The sequence below is a fragment of the Gracilinanus agilis genome, chromosome 5 (genome assembly GCF_016433145.1).
Source record: "Gracilinanus agilis isolate LMUSP501 chromosome 5, AgileGrace, whole genome shotgun sequence".
NCBI classification, from domain to species: Eukaryota; Metazoa; Chordata; class Mammalia; order Didelphimorphia; family Didelphidae; genus Gracilinanus; species Gracilinanus agilis.
The window spans coordinates 228750880-228775062 of NC_058134.1; the positions used below are offsets into that span (position 1 = coordinate 228750880).

Consider the following 24183-nt stretch of genomic DNA (forward strand, 5'->3'; position numbering starts at 1 on the left):
AGGGGGGTGAAGGGGATAAGAGGAGTATGAATCAGGCAACCATGTTAAAAATGTATATTAATAAATGTTAAAAAAAAAAAAAGGGCAATACCCTTTGACAATAGATTCCCCTGCTAAGCTGCTCTAATTAGGAGTTCAACAACAAAAAGAAAGGGCCCATATACTGCAAAATATTTGTAGTTGTATTTTTTACTTGTAACAAAATAGGTGCTCATTAGGTAGGAAGTGCTACAGTACATGAATGGAAGGAAATATTTCTGTGCTGTAAGCAATTGGGGTAAGATTTATATAAATGGATAAAGAACGGCATAAATGGAACCAGGAAAACAAAATAACCAACAACTAAAACAAAATAAATGGATGCAACAACCTCAAAATAAATGTTATGGAAGTATAGAGACTAACACTGGCCCCAGAGAATAGATGTGAGGAAAGGCATTCTGGTGCTCCTCTAAAGATGTGGGGAAATCATAGCTGTCAGACTTGCTCCCTTCGTTTTTTTATGGAATTTTTTCACCCTCTTTTTTGGTCTTTTGTTATAAAGGATGATCTTTGTTGTAAAGGGGAAAGGGTTGGAATACAATGGGAAATGTAAGCAACATAAGAACCTAAGATACAAATAAAGAGAACCCCCAAGGCATCACTCATCTCTACTCTTGGAAGTCTCACTGCCTTTCCTTGTGGGAGCTCTCATTAGCACCTCCTAAGAGGTCAGAGCTTCCTTCCTATGACATGGTCTTCCCCCTGTTCTCCTCTTCAGGCTTTCCCCCATTCTGTTGTCAGAATAACCTTTATTATGCCCAGACCTGGAATGTTCATTCCTTTGATCAAAATCTTCAATGGCTCCCTATTGCCTTTGGGGCAGAATTCAAACTCCTCAGCCTGGCATTTTTGTGGTGTTATATATCAGTATAATTGAATATTGTGGTTCAGTTAAGAAACTAAGAATGAGAAAATTTAGAAAGACAATGGAAATTTGAATTAGGTGATACAATACAAAAATTCAAGGGAATAATAAACACAATCACTACATAATATAAATGGGGGGGGGGGGGGCAGGAAGGAAGCCCACACACAGAAAGACAGCTGAACTGAGTTGTAACCAATATCTGTTCCAAAGAAAAGATAATGAAACTTCTTCACTAATCTAGAATAGAAAAGAAAGAAGAAAGTGCCTGCTTATTGCAAACAATGAAAGGCACAGCAATTTGTATGGGTTTGTTTTACTTCAGTGTTTTCTTGGTTACAAAGGAGGTTTATAGTTTGAGAAAGATGTAATACAGGAAAAGGCACCAATAAAACTTAGGAAAACACAATCCTGAATGTTTTTAGTAGCACAGGAACCAGCCATGTGGCTTTGTGAAAATAGAGTCCAGTGGAAAGTAGAGTGAAAAGAGTCCTGCATATATTGGAAACTGAGGATTGGAGTTTGAATCCAGGCTTATATTTATTAACTCTACAGTTCATTAGAGAGGCCTCTCTTTTTTTCTGCTTTTATTTCTTTTTGATTTTATTTTTAAAACTATTTTTCCATGTTTACATGATTTATTTATCTTTCCTCTCCTCTTCCCTACCCACTCCCAGAGTCAATAAGCAACTCCACTGGGGGCAGCTGGGTAGCTCAGTGGATTGAGAGTCTAGAGACAGGAGGTCCTAGGTTCAAATCCAGCCTCAGACACTTCCCAGCTGTGTGACCCTAGGCAAGTCACTTGACCCCCATTGCCCACCCTTACCACTCTTCCACTTAGGAGCCAATACACAAAGAAGTTAAGGGTTTAATTAAATAAATAAGTAACAATAAGCAACTCCACTGGGTTGTACAAATGTTATCACTTGACATCTATTTCCATATTAATTTTTATCAAAGAACTGAAACCCCAAATCATATATCCATATAAACACAAGTCATAAGTCATAAGGTTTTTGTGTGTGTGTGTGTGTGTGTTTTGCATTTCTACCCTCATAGTTCTTTTGGAAAGTCCTCTCTTTAAGCCATTTTTCATTTAAAAAGGGAGATAGCTGGGTTGGTTAACCTCAGAAGTCTCAGCTTTAAATCTATGATCCTAAGATCCTACATGGGTATTCTGTGATTATATAAAATAACTTCTAGGATGCCAAAAGAAACCATTTCATAAAAAGAAAACAAAAGTCACCAAAGAGAATATGAAATAGTTCAAAAAATTCAGGTGTAAATGAACATGTAAAATAAATATATAAAAATTCCACAGAACTAAAACCTTTAAATAACCCCAAATAATGTTACCTACCAGCACGAGTAGCAGCTCTCTCTAAATGTTCATAGTAGACTTTCCAGAACTCTTTGTTTTCCATTTCATTGGCATGAGAACTAAGAAACAGAAAAATAAGGTTAGGTAAAGTTGGAAGGGTTGAATACAAGAGTTCAGGGAACTCATTGCAAAAAAAAAGACTTCTAGTATTACAAGATAGAGTAAGGTTTAGCAGACAATAAATATGGAGAGGAAAGCCACTCGCGTTCAGGAGAAAATAGTTAGGTGTCTCTTAGAATAATAACCTAGAAGCAGCTAGGTGGCTCAGTGGATAAAGAGCCAGGCCTGGAAATAGGTGTTTCTGAGTTCAAATCTGGCCTCAGACACTTCCTATGTGTCCCTGGGCAACTCATTTAATCCCAACTGCCTATCCTTTGCCTTTCTTCTGCCTTGGTACTGATACTTTGTATTGATTCTAAAATGGAAGGTAAAGGTTTTTTAAAAACCCAAACAAAACTAACAGTTTTAACCATGGCAGGGTTTCCTCCTCTACATTCAAGTATAATCAAGCTAGAGAAGGGAAAAAAATTTCAGTTTCCTGACCTGTGATGGAAGCAATAGCCTAAACCACCTGCTCCCATGCCAAGTTAGGATGTTTTGTTTTGTTTTTTCTTAAAAAGATATTGCTGGGGCAGCTGGGTAGCTCAGTGGATTGAGAGCCAGGCCCAGAGACAGGAGGTCCTAGGTTCAAATCCGGCCTCAGACACTTCCCAGCTGTGTGACCCTGGGCAAGTCACTTGACCCCCATTGCCCACCCTTACCACTCTTTCACCTAGGAGCCAATACACAGAAGTTAAGGGTTTAAAAAAAAAAAAAAAAAAAGAAAAAGATATTGCTATTGCCCCTGAGATTTGATTGGCTCAAAGAACTAAAGGTCATGGCCTTGACCTTGGCAGAGCATTGTGTTAGGCTCTAGACAAGCAGCACAACCACCACAGGGAAGCTATGTGCAACTGCATCATCCCTTCTTTGCTCCCATCAGCCTTCCATGGCTCATGCTAACTACTGTGCAGATTATAATTGTGTCCTTTTAGTCTAATTTTGGACCCAAGTAGCAAAGGACTAGTCTTAATCAGGCCTGGCCATTACACGAAAGATGTAAACACTCTCTGTTCCTAAGAGAAGCCACCTTCCATCAACAGTCTAAACTTAATAGGCCAAAAACCAGATAATTTAAAAGAATGCTGAGCATTATGAGCTGGCTCACCTTTTGAGAGATCACAAAACCAGGAGTACTATCACTTGCCTCAGAATCTTCATACTTTTCTAAGTCATCCATTTATGAAATAATTAAAGTTCAATTAGCACATATGTGCAAAGTTAAGATCAAATAGAGAAATATATTCTGCCAAATTGAAAATTACCAGCTCTGTGGAAGCCTTAAATGCAAAATCTGGTAATCTCACCAAATCCATATGAGGAAATCAAAATCTACTTATGTAGTAAGATATTTAAAAAAAAACAAAAACCATCAAAAGTAAATGCACAAGAAGGTACTTTCTGAAAAGAAAACATTGAAGTTGCTCACTTACTACAAAAAGAACCACCTTTCCTTTACTGTAGGGATGAAAGGACCAGGAGTATGGATTCTTGCCCACACTGCTCTCATATACTTTTTCCCTGAATTGCTTGTTCTCTCTTTACAGAACAAGACCTACTGGGAATGGAAGGAAAAGGGATACACAGAAATCAATGTGATAGAAAAATAACAATAAGAGCTAGTATTTATAGCTGTTATGGTTGCAAGTACTTTATATGGTTCTCTTATTTGAACCTTATAATGGTCCTGTTAAGAGAAGTGCTGTCACTGTCCTTATTTCACATTAAAAAAATGAGGCTGATTTGCCCAGAATGACTCAGCTAGAGTCTCAGGTAGGATTCAAACTCAGAAAAAGAAAAAATATTTTTTACAAAGATGCTTTATGCTCTGAAAAAAAAGGAATCCAAGTAACTTCATATTGGGTTGAGGTTCCTTTTTTTATTTACCTCAAGTCAAAGCTAATGGTTCTAATAGTTTTTTAAGTAGCTATGTATAGTTCTGTGATTTGCATCATTAATTGGGTGATTGTGGAGATCAAAGGATCTCCACAAAAGAAGGTATATGATGCACTTTGTATACTATAGAGTGCCAGGATAATAAGGGAGCATTTATATAGAAAGTCCTTTGTAAATATTTTATTGTCCCAACAATCTTGGGAGGTGCAAATGCACCAGATGTGAATGATGGGGACATTACTAAAATATTTCCAATACATGATTATACCCCTCATACATACACTCAGATGCACCAAGTATATGACTAATTGCTTAGCACTAAATAAGTGCTCCTTTCGTGCCAGGGGCTATGCTAGGTTTGCAGTTTAAGCTTGGGGAAGACAAGCATCTTTAAATTTACTGAGGCTGGTACTTAGATAGAAGACACTATCTGGCAGCTGGTTCATCATACAATAAACTTGGGGTCTGTCAACTTCATGGTCAGTATTTCAATGGAATTGGTTTCCTTTGTGAATCTATGCATTTTAGTTTTTGCATTTATAAATTCTGAGAAGGGGTCCACAGGCTCAGCATAACAAGTCCAGGGGATCCAGAACACAAGCGAGGCTGATACCCTGTCCCAAACTTTGCCAACAGAGGTCTTGTCAGAGCTTAGGACCCAACAATCTGAAAATGTGGGATCAATCACCTCCACACACCCCACAATGAGTCTTAGGAGCAAGACGACAAATGACCATCCCTCTTTCCAAGGCTCAAACTCCTTAACTCCAGCTGCTGGTCCTCGCATAACCCACAACCCCTCCCTCCCCCCACCAAGATGTCCTTGTGTTGCTGTGTGAATGCCAATTTACATGTCTGATAAGTGCTCACATATATACATGGTCTCTCTTCCATTAGAACATGAGCTCTCTGAGAACAGGAACTGCTTCATTCTGTTGGTGAATAAAGTGCTATGCAAAGAGTCAGAAAGATCTGAGTTAAAATGCTGTCTCAACATGTACTAACTATTATTATAAAGAAATAAAAGGGTACTACTAGGGGGATATATGGATATTGGTGAGGGAAGCTGTGTCTTTGTATTCCCCTAGGTTGCTGGTGACTGGGGAACACCAACCCAGTCACCTTTGCTTGATGGTATAATTCCCTTTTCTAAATAACAGTGCCCAGGCAGGACCCTAAATGGTCAGGTGGATGGGTAACCCTTCAGCTCCCACCTGGGTTGGATCAATTATTAGTATTGGGCTCTGATTAGCCTTGGATCATGTTGTTCATCTGACTGCGTTTGCTCCCTCCCCAAGGGTCATGATATAATGACCACTCAGGAAGGTACTTATTAAATAATTTATCTTTGATCTTAATTAGGGAAAGGATTATCAGGATACAGATTGGGGATTGGAAACCCTGTCAGACTATTATCTATAGGCTATAATCCCTCAGGACTGGAGGCTTTCTTGATTTATAAAGCTGGAGCTATTGTTCTTAACAAACCCCTCTGATTCAGCTTAGCCACTGCCAAACCAGAGAGTCTGCTCTGCTGAATGCAGCTGTAGTGATGGTTTCTCTCTCAGCTTCCTATTATTTTTTTGTGATGTGTTAGCCATCACAGCCTTCAGGAAGTAACCACCCTTAAAAACAAACCACCCTTCTTCTTATACCTCCCTCCTCTTGGTCACCACCTGGGCCCAGAGACCTAAGTAGCTATGATGATTCAGATGCCTAAAGATCTAGGGAGATTCAGAGAGAACCAATGACCAACGGTCAGAGACCCACAGATCAATGGTCCAGGACCAAGACCGCAAAGATCAATGGTCAAAGGCCCCTTCCAGATGGCTGTTGGGGTATTTATACTCTCAGGCCAACCAACTTTTGCCCCTGGCTTACGGCATCTGGGAACATTCCGATGTCTCCAACTGTCTCACTTGTCAATCAAGGTGAGACCCACATTCCCAAGGTTTGAACATAACACTATGGACCCTAAGCAAGTCGCTGTCTGCTTCAGTTTCCTCAAATGCAAGATGGGGATAATAAGGGTACCTCCCTTCCAAAGTTGTAGTGAGGATCAATTGAGAAAATATTTGTAATGTGCTTTAGCACAGTACTTGGCATATAAATGCTGAATCCCTTCTCCCTCATCCCCAACTCCCAGAAAAATATATGGCAGACTGTAGGGGCTTAATATTAACTTTTGCTTCCTTGACTATCGTCCCCATTTTACAGATAAGGAAACTGAAACCCAGAGAGATTAGCTGAAATAGTCAGGGTCACAAAACTAAGCAGAGTAAGGACTCACAGCCAAGTCTACAGACTCCCTGGTCAGGCACCAAGACATAGCACTTCTCTCAAAAAAAAGGGCAAATTTGCCAAAAGGTTGATTTCTGCACACATGCTTTCACACTGAAAAAGATGCTTTTTAAATAAAGTCATATTGCTGCTAAAATTCTCTTGGCGCATCAGGTACTATTTTTGAAAGGAAGTTCCTCAGGAAATAAAATGGATTTTCTATAACCAGTAAGGCCACACGATGTTAGCAATGGGTTTGAGTCTGAGACCCCTGAATAAAAATTCTTAACTTTGGGATCTTGGCATCTCTGGGACACTTTCTCTAAACAAGTCAGAGTTGGACTAGAGGATCCCTATAGTCCTCTGTGGCTCTAAATCTAGTGGGCAAAGGGCTGAGCATGGAGTGAGGAAGAGATAAGCTCAATTATGCCTCAAATATGGACTACCTGTGTGATCCCAGGCAAGTACTTCACTTAACCCTTCTAAGTCACAGTTTCCTCATCTGTAAAATGTGGATAATAACAGCTCCCATACCTCCTAGGACTGTCGGGACAAAAAAATATTTGCAAAGGCCTTTCTACATAAATACTCCCTTATTATCCTGGCACTCTATAGGACACAAAGTGCATCAAATACCTTCTTCCCCTTGATCTCCACAACCACCCAGTTAATCCACCCATGAGGATTTATTCGGCCTCCCGACTCTATGTCAGGCACTATGTGAGAGTAAATCGAGTGAGGAAGGTTAGCAAGGAAGAATCCCAAGATGAGGAAAAATGAAGATTCAGTGATTCTGTAACTTCTCCTCCCAGGCCACAGAGTTAGTGAATAGTAGTTATAGAGGCAGGACTTGAACTCAAGGTTTCTGACCAAGTAGAGTCCTTTCTACTATGTCATGAAGATGGGCAATCATGTTTCTAGATGGGGTTGCCTTTTCCTGTGCAAAGGCTGATCCTTTCTTGTTCTCATTCCTCTATTTTTTAATTAATACTCTTTATTTTTTTGTCTTAGTAACAACCTTAAAACAGAAGAGTAAGGCCTAGGGAATTGGGATTAAATGACTTGTAAACAAGTCACATAGCTAAAGAAGCATCTGAGGTCAGATTTGAAACCAAGTCTTTCCTATTTGAGGCCTGGCGTGCTATCACTGTGCCAGTTAGCTGTCCCCTGTTCTCATTACTTTAGCATTTAGACCACATTACCAAGGAATAAAATTATTCTTGCTCTGCTACGCCACCCTCTAAGCCCCACCTCTCACAGCCATTTCACAATCATCATTCCACCCTTACGTTTCCCACACTTACGCTATGAGCTCAATGACAGGATCCCAGAGAGCACTAAAATTAATATAGAGCATGCTCAGTAAATAACGAAGTGGGACCTGGAAATAAAAAGAAGGAAGGTTGAAGTGGATTGTTGAGATGGACATAAAATAAATCCAGATAAGATTTTAAAAAATGAATATCAAGTGTTTAAATTTCTATATTTTTCTTTATCTTAGATGTCAGATTTTGATATTGCTGAACCAGGGCTCATATTTGCATGTAAAGGTAGTAGTACTATGCTAGATAAGCAGATTCACTCTTCTAGGTAAAAGTCTAAATTCCCAGTGAACAGCAAGGAGTGAGGTGTGGGAACTGAAGAGCCTGGAAAAACTCAGCCAACACAAGCTGGGGCTGAGAGCTTTCCCTAACTAGGAAATAAGTTTTCTGGCTCTCCCAGAAGTGACTATGGTAGCCCAAGAAAAAATAACAGCTACCATGGATAGGCAGCATAACCATAAACTTGTTTTCATGAAGTGGAAATCACTCTAAAAATAAGCTAAAAAGGAGGGGATGAATGACTGACTTCAAGTGCCTCAAGCCCAAGTCTCTCGGTGTTTATATTACCCACATCCTCACATCAGACCTAGTTTTAAGACTCCTTCAACAGTGCACTGAGAAGCAAAAACTGTCCTTCCAAGTTCAATGAAGTAGCATTCCAGGAAGGTAGCTCCCTGAGGATAGGGACTGTTGCCCTCTTGGCCCTTGTACCTCCATTAGGGCCTGGCAGACAGGAGGTATATTTTTTTTTCCCCACAGGCATACACATTAGTTTTATTAAACTAGGAAAAATCTAGAGCTCATATATATTATCTAATGTGTACGTACATGCTATATTCACATTATTACAAAGCTTAATATACATGTACACTAAAAAAAAAATCTACATTTAAAATTGACAGAATTCTACTGTGTAGAGATCAAAAAATAAGGGCAGTTCTGGGCAGGTTTATTTCTTTAAAATGAATGTTAAAAACATGCTGAGCTCACCAAAGCAAGCTTAAGCAATGCCAACTTCCCTAAGTCTGGAACCATACTTGTGAGGCTCATACATTTGTCTGGCATTAGCTGTCCTATGGCTACCTCTTTGGTAATATCTTGGGACGCAGATAGCCCAATATCTCCATGACAAAGAAGGTGGCACACTACAGAGCTCAGAGTCAAGAGGGGTAAAAAGAACCAGTTTCAAGATTCAGTCTCTTGTTCTACAGAGACTTTACGCCCTGCTTTCCTCAAAATCTCATTGAGAGCTTGACTCCAGTGGGAGGTGCCAGGAACATTAACCTGCATTCTCATGAATGACTTCCATTTCTTTGTCTTCCTGAAGCGGTAGAACATTATCAGGCTCATCTGACTTTGGTAAAGTAGTATACTGAACACTATACAGGATGAGGGGAAATCACATGCCACAAAACCAAAAGTGAGATATGCTGGAGTATAATGGAGGATAATTTATAGACCACATGTATTTCAAAAGCCTTAAACTGAATCCCACATTCTGTCACACCTTGGGCCCTAAAAAACCATAAATGTGAGGACAAAAAAGCACGGGAAGATTCCTATAAGCTGATTCAAAGTGAAATGGGTAGAGTCAGGAAGATGACTGACCCAGTTACAATAATGTAAACAAAAAGACCAAGAGAGTGACTGAAAGTGCCCTGATTCTTGGCAGAGGCAAGGAACCACAGGTGCTTACTTTTGTCAAGTTAGCACTATGTTCCAGAGAAGAGCTAATAAACAGAAGTGGGATTTTCAGAAACTGCCCCCCCCCATCTTTCCAAAGAGCCTGACTGATTTTCTCAGGGCAAGTACAGTCCTGAGAGACTGAGCAATTTCTGCAACCCCGATTCTGCCCCTCTAGCCAGGCTGCATGGGCAGATGGCAGATGGGCCAGGGCTGGTGATCCAGGGGCACAGGCTCCCTTGTGCCTAGGGAAGCATTCTCAGGGGAGGAACAGAGCGGCTCGTGCCCCAGACTGAGCTGTCAGAAGAAAGTGGGTGAGGAACAGAGGCAGGGGAAGTGGGAAGGTTTGAGGAGCAGATCAAGACCCAAGGACTCAAGAGTTCTTCCAGATGCTTCAGGCCCACAGGGGCAAGCTAGAGCTTATGTGTCCAGTCTCCAACCCCCAGGCTGGCAAGTCTACCAAGGGAAAGCCATTGGACCCCACAGATACTGTCGTTACCTCATGTAAGGGTCCGTTAGGGATGGATGCCTGAACCAGATCGTGTCTTAGCTTTCTCAAATGCAGAAGCTTCTCCCTATAATCGTTTACAGTTGCTGGGACGAGTTCGGCTTGTAGCAATGTGGCAAAGATAGACTGATGTTCCCCTAGCCCATCGTCCTAAGCAAAAACAAATTCATGTCAAACGTGAAAAAGCAGGATAAGAAAGCTGTGAGTGACATAAGAATAAAAGAGCATTATAAAAATTTTCTCTTAAAAAATTTTAAAGTGATATTGATGTACTCTCCTAAGGCATTTCACATTTCAAACAAAAGGATTTTAACTTAAATAAACGAAAGAAAGGAAAAAAGGGTCACCTTCATTATTTCTATTAGCACACAGGATTTAGAGCTGGCCTACTCCATCTCAGAGAAACAAGTCGGGTAACTTGCCAAGGACACACAGGTCATCTGAACAAGTAGGATTTGAATCTAGGACCTAATTCTAAGTGCAGTATTACTTTATGAGAGGGCTAACCCAACCCTTTCCTGAACAAGAGGTAAGGAAAGGGAACTAATAGCTGTGAGTCACTGAATATGTTACAGTACCTCCACTGCTGCAGGAAGCTCCACCTCAAAGTGGTTTAGGATTCTTAGTGTCAAAAGTCGAATCTAATCAAGAGAGAAAAAGAAAAATAATAATAAAACAACCCTAGTTTGGCACCATCGTCGAGCTCTCATTTCGAGCAATTTAGGGCAAACAGAACAGAAGCTCCTAGGGGGAAGGGTCCATTTTACTTATTTCTAGCAAAGATGGCACTGAGAGGCACTTGAGGGCAGTTACTATATCGCTTACATTTAGCACCAAAGAAAGGAACCCTTGTGCCAAGATGGCCTGAAGCTCCCATGACCCAAAGGCCCCGGCCCATCTCCTTTGGGCACAGGGCTTGCACTGGTATGTCACTTCATGGTGGCCAAGAACTTTCCTCACCATAAGCCTGTGAGAGGGAGGGGAAGTCATGTGATTATGCCCATTCTGTAGAGGAAGCACTGAGGCTCAAACTGACAAGGTGACTTATCCAGGGTAACCCAGATGAACTCATGAAACCTCAGGAACCCTCTAGTCCAGTCCAGTCCCAAGAAAAACTCCCCCTACCACAGAGCTAATAAGTCCATCTGACCTCTGTCTGAAGGCCTCCAGTGAGGGCGGGATCCTCACTCTGCCAAGGCTAAGGGTCCCAGAAGCCCAGATCGGAGGCCATCAAGTGCTCTGCCCACCCCCACTGCACAGAAGCAGCAGCCCAAACTGAGAAGAGGCTCTCCCCTAGGTTGAGCCCTAGCAGACCAGTCATCTCCCTGATGCCCTGCTTCTGATGCTTGGACAGCCCAGGATGGAGCCAAGATGCAAAGTGCAGCCTCCTCAACATTGTGGAAGTAAGACAAACAACCTCTGTTCAGTTTCCTCATCACCAGCACCTATGGAGCACCTCAGAGTTTGCAAGCTGCATTCCACATCCTCCATTTAAAGCTGATACTGTTGTTACCACCCCCATTCTAACAGAGGGGGACAATGAGACGGGCAGAAGTGAAGTGACCTGCCCCATGATGCCAGCTACTCCAATGCATGAGGCAGGAAGAAAATAGTCTTGACTTCTGATCCAGCATTCAGTTCACTCTACTCACAGCTGCCTCTGAGATTCAGTGATGGAGAACGTTTAAAGGAAACATGAACTGATGGTTGAAATAAAACTGAAATGGCCAAAATGAGTCTTTTTAGACTTTGCCAAAAGAAAGACCTTTGAAGAAAGCAAGGGAGGGCTCTGGGAATTTCAGAGGAGACACTCCTCCAGAGGGCCATCTGCATGAGACTTGCTTCCTCACTTTCTTCTAGGCCCCAGCGGGAGACATAGATCTTTCTGAAGGGGCGGGAGGGCCTTTCTGGCCTGGCTCTTATCAGTAGCTGGGGGAGATGCTGAAAACCAAGGACTTCCAGCTCAACCCAGGAAAGCATGGTACTTGCCAACCCCTAGGGGACCTGGCCAGACAGACAATGACAGGCTTTCTATGTTTATTTTTCTGCATATCATCCTAAACAGCTTACTACCACATTCTCTTCTTAGTACATATATTTCTAAGTACTATGATAATGATAACAATTTTTAAGAGTTACAGATATTATCTTTCCATACAGGAATATAAACAATTTGACCTTACTGAAGCCCTTAAATTTTTTCTCTTATTTACTTTTTTATGCTTCTCTTGAATTCTGTATTTGGACATCACATTTTCTGTTTAAGTCTGGTCTTTTCTTCAGGAATGCTTGGAAATCTATTAAATTTCCCCTGAAAGAATATAGTTGGTTTTGATAGGTAGGTGATTTTTGGTTGTAAACACAAGATTCCTTTGCCTTCTAGAATATCACATTCCAAATCTTATAGTCCTTCAGTATGGGAGCTGCCAGATCCTATGTAATCTGAACTGGGATTCCATGATATTTGAACTGTTTCTTTCTGGCTGCTTGCAATATTTTCTCCTTGGTCTGGAAGCTCTTGAACTTAACTCTAACACATTCCTGGGAGTTGTCATTTGGGGACTTATGCAGGTGATCTGTGGATTCTTTCAATTTCTATTTTATCCAGTTTTCTTGGATAATTTCTCGTAATATGTGATGTCTAGGGTTTTGTTTTGTTTTTTGTGTGTGATGATGACTTAGGAGTAGTCTAATAATTCTTAAATTGTCTCTCCTGGATCTATTTTCCAGGTCAGTTATTTTTACAATGAGATATTTCATAGTCTTTTTTTTTTTTCATTCTTTTGATTTGTTTCTTGATGTCTCATGAAGTCATTAGCTTATATTTGTAGAATTCTAATTTTTAAAGAATGAATTTTTCACATAATCTTTTGATCCTCCTTTAGGACCATTCTACTTTTCGTGGCACTCCTTTCTTCACTGGATCTTTTGCCTCTCTTTCCAGTAGGTCAATTCTGTTTTTGACAAGACCTCTTTCTTCATTGGATTTTCATGCCTCTTTTTCTAATTGCCCAATTTTGCTTAAGCTGTTTTTTTTTCTTTTTGCATTACTTTCATTTTTTCCCCACATTTTTCTTTGACCTACTTTATTTTTTAAATTTTTTGAGTTCTTCTAGCACTTGAGACCAATTTCCATTTTTCTTTGAAGTTTTGCATGTGGTTGCCTAGATCTCTATTGACTATTTTCCGCTTTTTTTGCCACAGAAATCTTCTAGGATTAAGTGTTTTGGGGGGCTATTTGCTCATTTTTCTAGCCCTTTTTTGCCTATGGACTAGGAAATTCTGAAAGCTGCTTGCTGCCTCTTGTCTTCTCTGTTACTGGCTTGCAGGACTCTGCACCATGAGCTATTTAACACCCAGGCTGGACTTTCGGGCCTCACTAATGGAGTGGTGCCAGGGCCTGGGACTTTAAGGGGGTGAATCTGTGGTATGGGGTTTGCCAAGTCCAAGGGAGGTAAATGACTTGCTCTGGGTCATTCACTTCTATAAAGCCTTTATGAAGTCTCTCCTACCTGTAAAGCCCTAGACCAAGGAGTCAGAGCCTCAGTAAATGTTGTCCTTGGCTCTGTTTCACAACTATAAAATGGGGATAATAAGAGCATCTACATCACTGGGCTTGAGGATCAAACAAGAGCATGCCCATATGTACTCTGCAAACTTTTATGAGCCATAGAAATCTTGGCCGGCACTAAGAGATGGGGTCAGACTCTACCAAGATGCCAATCTAACCTTGTGGCTAACATTTTCTGTGCAACATGAATCTCTTTCTGTGTAGTAGGTGTCCTTCCATGAGGTCCAAAGCTTTACAATAAGGACAGAGTAGCAGTCACACAGGTCACTGGCAGAATAACTTGGAAGATGGACTTCTGCAGGAGAGGCTACTGTAAGCTGAAGACACTAAAGGGCACTTTATAAACAAAATTCTAAAAATCCGGACTGAAGAAACAAAGCAATGTAAAATTACCTTGGATACACCAGTTGAGATATTTGCTTGCAGATTGACAAATAAGCTCATTAAATTCTCTTCAGAGAGAGGCTCTTTACAGCCAAACAAAGATAGTCGCTGATAATAGAGATCGGCCAGCAGCAAGACAGAAGGCTCCACTGGGAACATCCTGAAACAAAATATTGATTATTTACCACCTTCTCCCATCGAACATGATACTGTCCCTGTGGGAGCACCCAATAGCAGGAATGGAAAATAAAATTCAATTGTCAGATAAAGGCTTCTCTTTGACACCTAAACCCAAAGAATCCCTGTAACTATGAACTGGGTGAAACCTTCAAAGTCGCATAGTCTAAATGCCTTATTAGGGGCAGCTGGCTAGTTCCGTGGATTGCGAACCAGGCCTAGACACGAGAGGTCCTAGGTTCAAATCTGGCCTCAGACACTTCCCAGCTGTGTGACCCTGGGCAAGTCACTTGACCCCCATTGTCTACCCTTACCACTCTTCCACCTTGGTGCCAATACACAGTATTGACTCCAAGACGAAAGGCAAGGGCTTAAAAATAAACCAACAAATAAATAAATAAATAAATGAGTGGCTGAGTAAATAGATAAATAAATGGGTGCCTTGTTACACTATTCAAACCAACAGGCATGCATCATTTATTTATTAATATCCCTACCTTCAAGGAGCTTCTGTTCCACTCAGAAGAAATAAAGCAATTGAAAGTTAGAGAAGCCACTTTCCCTAAGTCACAGTTAGCTAGTGACAAACCCTAGGCCTCATTCCTCCCTCCCTGCTCAACAATATTTCCACCAGGTTACATAGCTTGATTTAAAGTGCACCACAAAGAAAAGATACACTAATACACTGTTGGTGGAGTTGTGAGCTAGTCCAACCATTCTGGAGAACAAATTTGAAACTATGCCCAAAGGGCTATAAAACTGCATACTATTTGACCCAGCAATAATACTACTAAGTCTATATCCCAAAGAGATCAAAGAAAAAGGAAAAGGACCTATTATACAAAAATATGGCAGTTTTTGTGCAGGGAAAGAATTGGAAATTGAGGGGATGGTCTTCAACAAGTTGTGATATATGTTTGTGATAGAATACTACTGTGTTACAAGAAATGACAAACGACAGTTTCATAAAAACCTGGGAAAACATACAAGAACTCATGCAAAGTAATATGAGCAGAACCAAGAGAACATTGTATGTAGCAACAGCAATATTGTTCAATGATCAACTGTGAAAGACTTAAGCTATTCTAGGCAACAGAACGATCCATGACATTTCAAAGGACTCATGATAAAAAGGTGCTATCTTCCTTCATGAACTCTGAGTGTATACTGAAGTACTTTTTAAAATTTTATTTTTAAATTTTGCTTTAAAAAAATTTTTGGCAATATGGCTAATGTTCTTCGTGACTTCATAAGCAAGCTTGATATTGCATTATTTGTTTTCTCAGTGGGTGCAAGGAGATGCTGGAGGGAGAGAATTTAGAATTCAAAATTCTAAAAAAATGAATGTTAAAATAAAGTGTAATTATTAAAAAATATACCCTTGGATGATTTCTAATGGTCTTGCTGTTCTATGGAAAGCATTTGAAAGAAGAAAATACAATTATACTAATTTAAGTATTTTTTTTTAACTTTTTCTAACTTACTGTATTCTAAACACATTGCTATTTTTCTTAGGGACAAGTTGTTGCTTGAAATATTCTGTCATATTATAGGGATATCCTTGAATAAAATCAACATGCCTAAAATAAAAAAGTATACCCATTAACTACAGAGGTGGAGTAGCAGATTGGATGCAAAAACTAAAAATGATCCCTTTTCAGAAGGGGTATGATGGATTTACAGATAAACAGGGATCAGATCTAAGGGCATCAGAAAAGCCTTCCTGGCTCTCCAATTCCTTTCTCCAGAAACCATTAAGTGGCACTGTGGATAAAGAATGTGCCCTGGAGGTGGGAAATCCCAAGTTGAAATCCAGCAACTCGTGTCTGCCTATTTCCTCCTCCATAAAATTGGGATAATAGTATTTAATTCTCAAGATGCTTCTGAGGATAAAATGAGATAGTATTTGTTCAGTACTTTACAAACTCCTGTTCCCTCATCAGTGTTTTTTGTTTGTTTGTTTGTTTTAAGTTAAACTATGGAAAAGATCCAAGAGACAATTTTACTTACTCCAACATTTTCTTCACTCGTTCCACAGGAACCAACTGGAGAATTTTGGAAGACTCTTCTAAACTTAGCAGAGCATTTACTGCCTGGCACAGGACAAAAAAGTCCCCTGGGGGGCAGAAAACAGGAGAAGTAACTTAATAAACCAACATCCCATTCACCCTTGAAGCTAATTTCAACCTCTGGAAAGAAATGACTCTTGAGTATTTTTAAATGCACAATGCCTAGCACACAGCAGGTGCTTAATAATTGTGTTCTGAAATAAGATCAAAATACCTATCTAAATGCCAAGGGAACAAAAGAAGGAAAAGGAGGAAAAGAAAAAAATCTGACATACCTCACAAGGACATGGGTCCATTTTTTTTTCTTTTTTGGGGGGGCAGTGGTGAGGAAAGGGTACACTCCAAGCAAAGTAAGAGAAATGGGATTTCTTTTTTAGCTTGGTGTGGAGGATGGAACAATGAGCATGGAATTTAGAAGACTTGAATTTGAATCCCACAGCAGACTCTCCCTAGCTATGGAACCTTGAGTGTCCCTATGAACCTCTTGTATTAGCACCTACCTCCCAGGATGGGTATGGAAAAAAATGAGATCACACAGTCAAGAGCTCTGTAACCGTTAGTTATCGTTAGAAGGAGGGTGCTTGGCAAAATTAGAATACTCTAGGAAACTCATCTCCTAGGAAGAAAGATGGCATAGACCCCTTTTGGATTTAAATCAGTGCTTCAGGGCAAAACCTCTCTTTCTTTTCCTATGAATTCGTAGTACCAGTGGCCAATTTCTCTAATTCATACCAGTCTACACAAATTCTGGTGTATATGTGTGACTGTGTCTGTATGTGCATGCATGTTTAAGGAATCTTGGAATAGCAACTGTTTTTTAATGACTCAAGAGGCATGCACACACACACTTGTGTTCTCCAGGTCTTTAAGACCCACCTAAGCAGAAGGACCAGTAGATAAGGTCCCCGGTCCCCAGGCACTCTGAGCTCTCATTTGCTTTGGAAGCACAGGAGAGATATAAGCAAAAGCAGATTGCCACCCACCTTTACCAATACTTCCTTCATCAACAGCTGCAAAGAAGGAGTCTATGAATTTTGTGACCAGAGGCACAAGGTTCTCTTTCTCCATCGGGCTGCTCAGAATCAGGGAGGGAGAGAAGAAAGAGCATTAGTTTCAAACAGCTTATTTGTTGGGTGACAATCCTTGAGGGCAAGGACCCCACCATGTCCCCCACCACCACACACACACAAGTGACTGGCACACCAAAGATGTTTAATAAATGCTCATCGATTGCCAACTTTAGGAAGTAAAGGTCAGCATATCGAATCTGGATTCACTCCCAAGGGAGTAAAGACTGAAATGTATGATTCCACTGAAGCAGGGACTTGCCAGTGTGAAAAGCCCCTCTTTTGATAACTCCTTATCCCAGAGTCAGACCAGGTCTCCCTCCACCCCACTAAAGCCATACTGAAGAAAGGTCCATCTCTTACCGAAGATGAGGCAGCACCACGAGGGCTGCCCAAGGACAAGAAAGAGAAGCACTTGTGCCTCTGTTCACTGGTAACTGGAGGAGGGACAAAATATGACCCAGCACTGGCAGCTGTTCTAACTCTCCAGTTGTCCTGGTTTTCTTCTGTCTCGTACGGGGTCTGCAAAGGGGGAGGGAGGGAGGAAGACCAAGGGAATGAACACACCCTTAAGACAGAAAGTCAGAGGACACAGCTAAACAAGGAGGTCAGCCACCCCACAATCCCTCCCTGGCTTCCCTTCAATTAATTAAGCAGGATGCTTACAAACCACGGAGCCGTGTCAATGCTCTGATGGGACAATCACAGGATCAAAGGTTTAATGGTCTAAACCTCAGAAGGGACCGAAAGGACTGAGGAAACATTTAGTCACCTCATTTGACAAGGTGAGGAAACTGAGGCCCAGAAAAGTTAGGGTCTCCCCTAAGCACCATAAGCACTTCCCCCCCCACAAGTATTCCTTCCTTCCACCATACCATACTGGTACGTGTACACATAGGCGAAAGGATCCCAGGTCTTCCTTCTAAGAGATTCAGTCCCAAAATCACCAAAACACTGTTGCTACCCAGGCAAAGTTGCCCATTTACAAATGAAAAACCAGTACCAGGTGGCAGAATATGAGGACATCCTTTGATAGACTTCCTTAGGCACTAAGGCTTTAGGGAGACACAAACACAGACACACAGACACAGCCACACAGACAGACATAGACACACACACCACCACCAGAGCACAGACTTGGGGCTGAAAGACCCCAGAAACCATCTCATCCAACCCCTTCGTTTTCAGAGCAGAGGAGATGAGGTCAGTTAAGTGACCTGCTTAAAAAGCAGAAAGAGAGAGATGACTCTAAAATGATATCCTCTCTATAAAGGGGGCCATGGTGGGAGAGGGGGCTATTTTTATATTAAGGTTTACTGATCTGTTTAATTTATTTTAATTTAATTAATTTAAATTAAGGTTTACTGATCTGTTCTCTTTGTACACAAGACTCTCCCCAGTAAATACCAACTAATGACCTCTCCCAACCAAGTACAACTCCCAAGAAAGATGGTTAACAATCATGAAAAAAAAGATGAGAAGAAGCCCATCACTCCCCCTGTGCAGAGCATCACATGCCACTGATGTGTGCTGGAGTTCTGGTGGGCTGCTGTCTTCTTTACTCCATATTAGGCAGCAGAGGGCCATGCAGAATGGAGGTGAGGTCGAAGAAATCAAAGGTGATAAAACTGAAGCCAGTCAGGAAGGAGGGCTGTGGTCTTGAATTTTGTTGTATTTACTGACAGATAGCTGCCTCTGGCCCATGGCCTTTCTCTACAGCCTTCATTCACATGCTGATAGTAACCAAGTAAACACTCCTTCTGGCTCTAGTTTATTAAGAACCTCACCAAGGGCCTCGCTATCTCTAAAATACAGACAGCAGCCCCAGCAGATTCTCCCCCCTGTTGGCCCTCCAGGCCAGATCAGACCATGTCCCATGCCAATCTAGTTAAGTGAACATAGAGTAGTTTACTTGTCAGATCTCTGGGAAAGGAAAGATTTTAAAACCAAGCAAGAGTTAAGAGAAAATTACAAAATGTAAAATAAATGGTTTTGATTATATCAAACTAAAAAGCTTTTGTACAAACAAAAACAAATGGGAAACAACAAATTGGGAAAAAAATCTTTATAACAAAAAACTCTGACAGGGGTCTAATTACTCAAATATACAAGGAGTTAAACCAATTGTATAAAAAAAAAAATCAAGCCATTCTCCAATTGATAAATGGGCAAGAGACATGAATAGGCAATTTTCAGATAAAGAAATCAAAACTATCAATAAGCACATGAGAAAGTGTTTTAAATCTCTAATAATTAGAGAAATGCAAATCAAAACAACTCTGAGGTATCACCTCACACCTAGCAGATTAGCTAAAATGACAGAAGGGGAGAGTAATGAATGCTGGAGGGGATGTGGCAAAATTGGGACATTAATGCACTGCTGGTGGAGTTGTGAACTGATCCAACCATTCTGGATGGCAATTTGGAACTATGCTCAAAGGGCTATAAAAGAATGCCTGCCCTTTGATTCAGCCATACCATTGTTGGGTTTGTACCCCAAAGAAATTATAGATAAACAGACTTGTACAAAAATATTTATAGCCGTGCTTTTTGTGGTGGCAAAAAACTGGAAAATGAGGGCATGCCCTTCAATTGGGGAATGGCTGAACAAACTGTGGTATCTGCTGGTGATGGAATACTATTGTGCTCAAAGGAATAATAAACTGGAGGAATTCCATGTGAACTGGAAAGACCTCCAGGAATTGATGTAGAGTGAAAGGAGCAGATCCAGGAGAACATTATACACAGAGACCAATACACTGTGGTAAAATCGAATGTAATGGACTTCTGTACTAGTAGCAGTGCAATGACCCAGGACAATTCTGAGGGATTTATGGTAAAGAACCCTGCCCACATTCAGAGGAAGAATTACAGAAGTGGGAACACAGAAGAAAAGCAGCTGCTTGAACACATGGGTTGAGGCAGACATGATTGGGGATGTAGACTTGAAACTACCACACCAATGCAACTATCAACAATTTGGAAATAGGTTTTGATCAATGACACATGTTAAAACCAGTTGAAATTCACATCAACCATGGGGGGGTGAGAGGGGAAGCTTGGGGGGTGAAGGGGAAAGTAAGAGCATGAATTATGTAACCATGTTAACTTTTCTAAAAAATAAATGTTGATAAATGTTAAAAAAAAAAATAGAGGCAATTCTTTGAGGCCTTCAACAAATCGTCTGTGGCAAGTATTTAATCCTGGGCCTCTGCCTGAAAAATATAAATCCATTGTGTTGGCTTAAGCAAAATGGAAAGTAGGAAACAAGGGAGGGAGCAGAGTGAGGTATATGTGGATCTTTTTATAAATGGCAAAAGCAAATAATCATTCGTGGTTTGGGGGTAGACTTACTTGGGGTTTGAGGGGCCATTTCAACTCCCCCCTTAGAAAATTCAGTTAATTGGAAAATATGAGAACTTGGCAGAACCTCAAGGGACCATCCAAGGGTTCTTCACTCTTTTTGGGCCATGGACCCCTTGGGCAGTCTAGGGAAGCTCATAGCTCAAAGTCTTTTGAAAATAATTGTTTTAAGGGAAACAAGGTGATTTAGTGGACAAAACTAGAATACCTTGAGACAGGAGTTCCTAGTTCAAATCTGGCCTTAAGACACTCTGCCTAGTCCTTATTGCTCTTCTGCCTTGGAAGAGATATTTAGTATTGATTCTAAGACAGAATGCAAGGGTTTAAAATAAGTAAGATAAAATACATGGGACCACCAAAAAGACTAATCTTATCAAAATACAGTTATCAATATATTAAAAACAAAACAACAAAAAAACACAGGGTCAAGGACCCCAGGTCTAGCCTAACCTGAAGATGAATGCTTTATTATCACATTCATGGCAAATATTCATTCAGCCTCTCATTGATGGAGGAATTTCCCCTTCTTTCATTGGAGAGGCAGGGGATCATGGACACGGCCCCACAGATGGGGCCAGAATAGAGCCTGTCAGCTGTTTTCAGCTGGTTTAAATTAATAAATTTTTTTGGGGGGGGGGGAAGGGGGGTGTGTGACAAAAAAACAACAGCTGTATCCAAAATGATATTGCTATAAAAACAAAAGACAAAAAGACAACACATCCTACTTTTGCTAATATAGAAAATACTCAACATGTCTGTAACCACGGGGGTCTTTTCCTGCCTCTGACTTCCTTGAGTAATGTGACTGGTGGTTCAAAGGGCACCTACACTTTTGTGACTTCTCTACAGTATCTCCATTGTTTTCCAGAATGGCTGGACAGATCTTCAGCTCTCTCACCAGGGACCCAATTCCAATTTAATTGTAGTCAAGGTTATGGGCCTCCTTAACACCTACCCCACCAACATCTGCCACCTGGCACCAAGCAGAATAAACATAATCTCCCCAACAAAAGCACAAATAACTAAATATTGATTAAGCTATGTGGCTTCTTACAATCTTCTCACATCCTTCAGTCTTTAACGGGGAGATCCAACAAGCTACTTACCCCATGGGCCTTGCCTTGAAAATCAGAGGGTACTTCTCAATGGCCATGGAACCAATGGTGGGTGGTGGAGCTTTGTTTAGAATGAGCTTTGCCAGGATGGCCAAGGCCTCATCTTTGGCAGCATCATCATCAGTCAAGAAGCAGTTCTCGACATACTCTAAGAAGGTTGGCAGGAAAAGCTAAAAGAAAGCACAGGGAGCCCTCAAAGTAGTTAGCTAGGGGATGGTATTGAGAAGCATTTATTCCCTTAGACTGGGGGTTCAGGTTTTGACTCTGCTGTTATGCCCTACATGGTTTGGACACATCCCTTAATCCCTATGGGCCTCAGTTTCCTCCTCTGTAAAATGAGGGGTTGGACTAGAGGGCTTCTAAGATCTCTCTCAATACCATTTCCACACCAAATCTGAACACCAAAAGGAATTCTGAAAACATAGGCCACTACTTGTACTTCCTCTCCATAGGAACCCTGCCTTAGAAAGGAACCCATGGAACCACCCTGTCCTCAGAACCAAACCCTCCCAACTTCCTGGCCCCTGGCTCCAAATTATACCCCTTCCCTGCCATCTGATGCTTCATAGGGCCCCTTATAGGTTGAGATTCTCCATTAGAATAGAAACTCCTCAAGGGCATACTTGTATTTGTCATACTTGTATTTGTAATCCCCAGCATTTAGGACAATGCCTGGCATGTGGCAGCTACCTAAAAAGATCTGTTTTAATAAGCATCAGGTGGCAAATCACCTTAACCTGTCTCAGCTCTGGGTTGAACACAAAGCCTAGCATATAGCAAGCACTTAATAAATGCCTTGTTTGACTAATGAAAAAAGACCTAATAACAAGCAAAGGAGAAGGGAAGCACAGATGTGGATGGGCTAACTGTGTGAAATCAGCCACCCCTCCCTGGGAAGAGAATAAAATTTGAGACTCCACTGAGGCTTTACATGAGGCAGATTTGGCAGGAAGTGAGGTTGCCATTCAGACCACTCTGCGACAAATATCTCTCAAGGCAAGGATTCCCTCAGGCACTCATTCTGGTAAAGCTTATGGACCCCTTGTCAGAATAATATATTTAAATGTGTAACAAAATATAAGTTTACAAAGAACACTCAACATTAATTTAAAGGTTTTTTTTTCCCCTTACAAGTTGGTAGGCTCCCCAAAATTTCCTAAAGACCTCCAATTAAAAATCCCTGTTCTAAAACCTCATACCTGACTTACCTGTTCAAACTGTTTCATAGTAAACATCACTTTGGAAAAATCAAAAATCAAACGTCGTTCAAATCCACTTTCGAAAGTCTGTGGAACAAAAATAAGAGAGTTAGAGGCAAAAAACACTGGCCTGGGGCAGCCTCTCATGAGTGACTCCAGTCAAGGATATTGTGAAATCTGAAAACTAAATCCTATAGGAGAATGGAAAGAGCCATTTCAAGGAGCAAAGTTCAAATCTCAGCTCTGCCAAAGGGGTGTGTGACTCCAGAAAGGTCATTTCTCCTGTCTGACCCCAGAACCTCATCTATCAAGAAAGGGTTAATGAGGTGGTCTATAGGGGCTCTTCTGACATATCTATGGCCTGCTAATGGCAGATGAAGGGGAACCATCTATGGCAGTAAGCCATGGAGGGGGACTCCACAGCCAAGGCTTCTAAAAAACTGTGCTGCCTCCTACCTTGGCCATCAGTCTGGAGGGGCCATAGAGGATTCCTTCACAGAATTGTGTGTTTATTAAATACATTGGCTATGATCCATGAGAATTTAAAGGAAACCAAATGTATGGAAATCGAGTTCTCAAATGCTACATTAACAAGTTTACAGACCCCAGGATAAGAACTCATGTTGTACACAGCAGAATAACAGCCTACAGAGAAAGGATCCATGTACAGAAAACATGAGCATTAAGCCTGAGGTGACGGACACTAGAGTCCTGAACCTTGGCCTGACCTTTGCGATGCTGGCTTCCCAGGACTTAAGTACCTTCATTATGGAGGGGCTAGAAGTATCCAAAGTGCCAGCGGCAGCCTGGCTATACTCTATCAATACATTTGGGTCAACCTTCAGCCCCTGTGACCAGCCTCTACTATGACCTGCCCTGGGCTAAGCAAGAAGCACTGAGAGCACAGCAGCAATGCAATGACACAAGACAGCTCTGAGGGATTTATGGTAAAAAACGCTACCCACATTCAGAGGAAGATCTGCAGGAGAGGAAACATAGAAGATAATCAATTGTTTGAACACATGGGTTGAGGCGGACATGATCGGGGATGTGGACTCGAAACGACCACACCAATGCAACTAACAACAATATGGAAATAGGCCCTGAACAAGGACACTTGTTACAACCAGTGGAAATGTGCGTTGGTCATGGGGGGGGAGGG

At 41.2% G+C, this 24183-nt stretch overlaps 1 protein-coding gene across 1 annotated transcript in view; it reads right to left on the reverse strand.

Annotated features, from left to right (window-relative positions):
* The window catches only part of UTP20 (UTP20 small subunit processome component), a 116297-nt gene that overhangs the window by 78578 nt on the left and 13536 nt on the right, over window positions 1–24183 (reverse strand). Inside the window, exons 11-20 of the mRNA XM_044677506.1 lie at window positions 23031–23108; window positions 21814–21992; window positions 17708–17866; window positions 17261–17349; window positions 16219–16324; window positions 14041–14191; window positions 10655–10717; window positions 10068–10226; window positions 7868–7944; window positions 2268–2347 (exon numbers count right to left, since the gene is read on the reverse strand). Of these exons, the coding sequence (XP_044533441.1) occupies window positions 2268–2347; window positions 7868–7944; window positions 10068–10226; window positions 10655–10717; window positions 14041–14191; window positions 16219–16324; window positions 17261–17349; window positions 17708–17866; window positions 21814–21992; window positions 23031–23108 (1141 nt within the window). The remainder of the gene's footprint in view (window positions 1–2267; window positions 2348–7867; window positions 7945–10067; window positions 10227–10654; window positions 10718–14040; window positions 14192–16218; window positions 16325–17260; window positions 17350–17707; window positions 17867–21813; window positions 21993–23030; window positions 23109–24183) is intronic.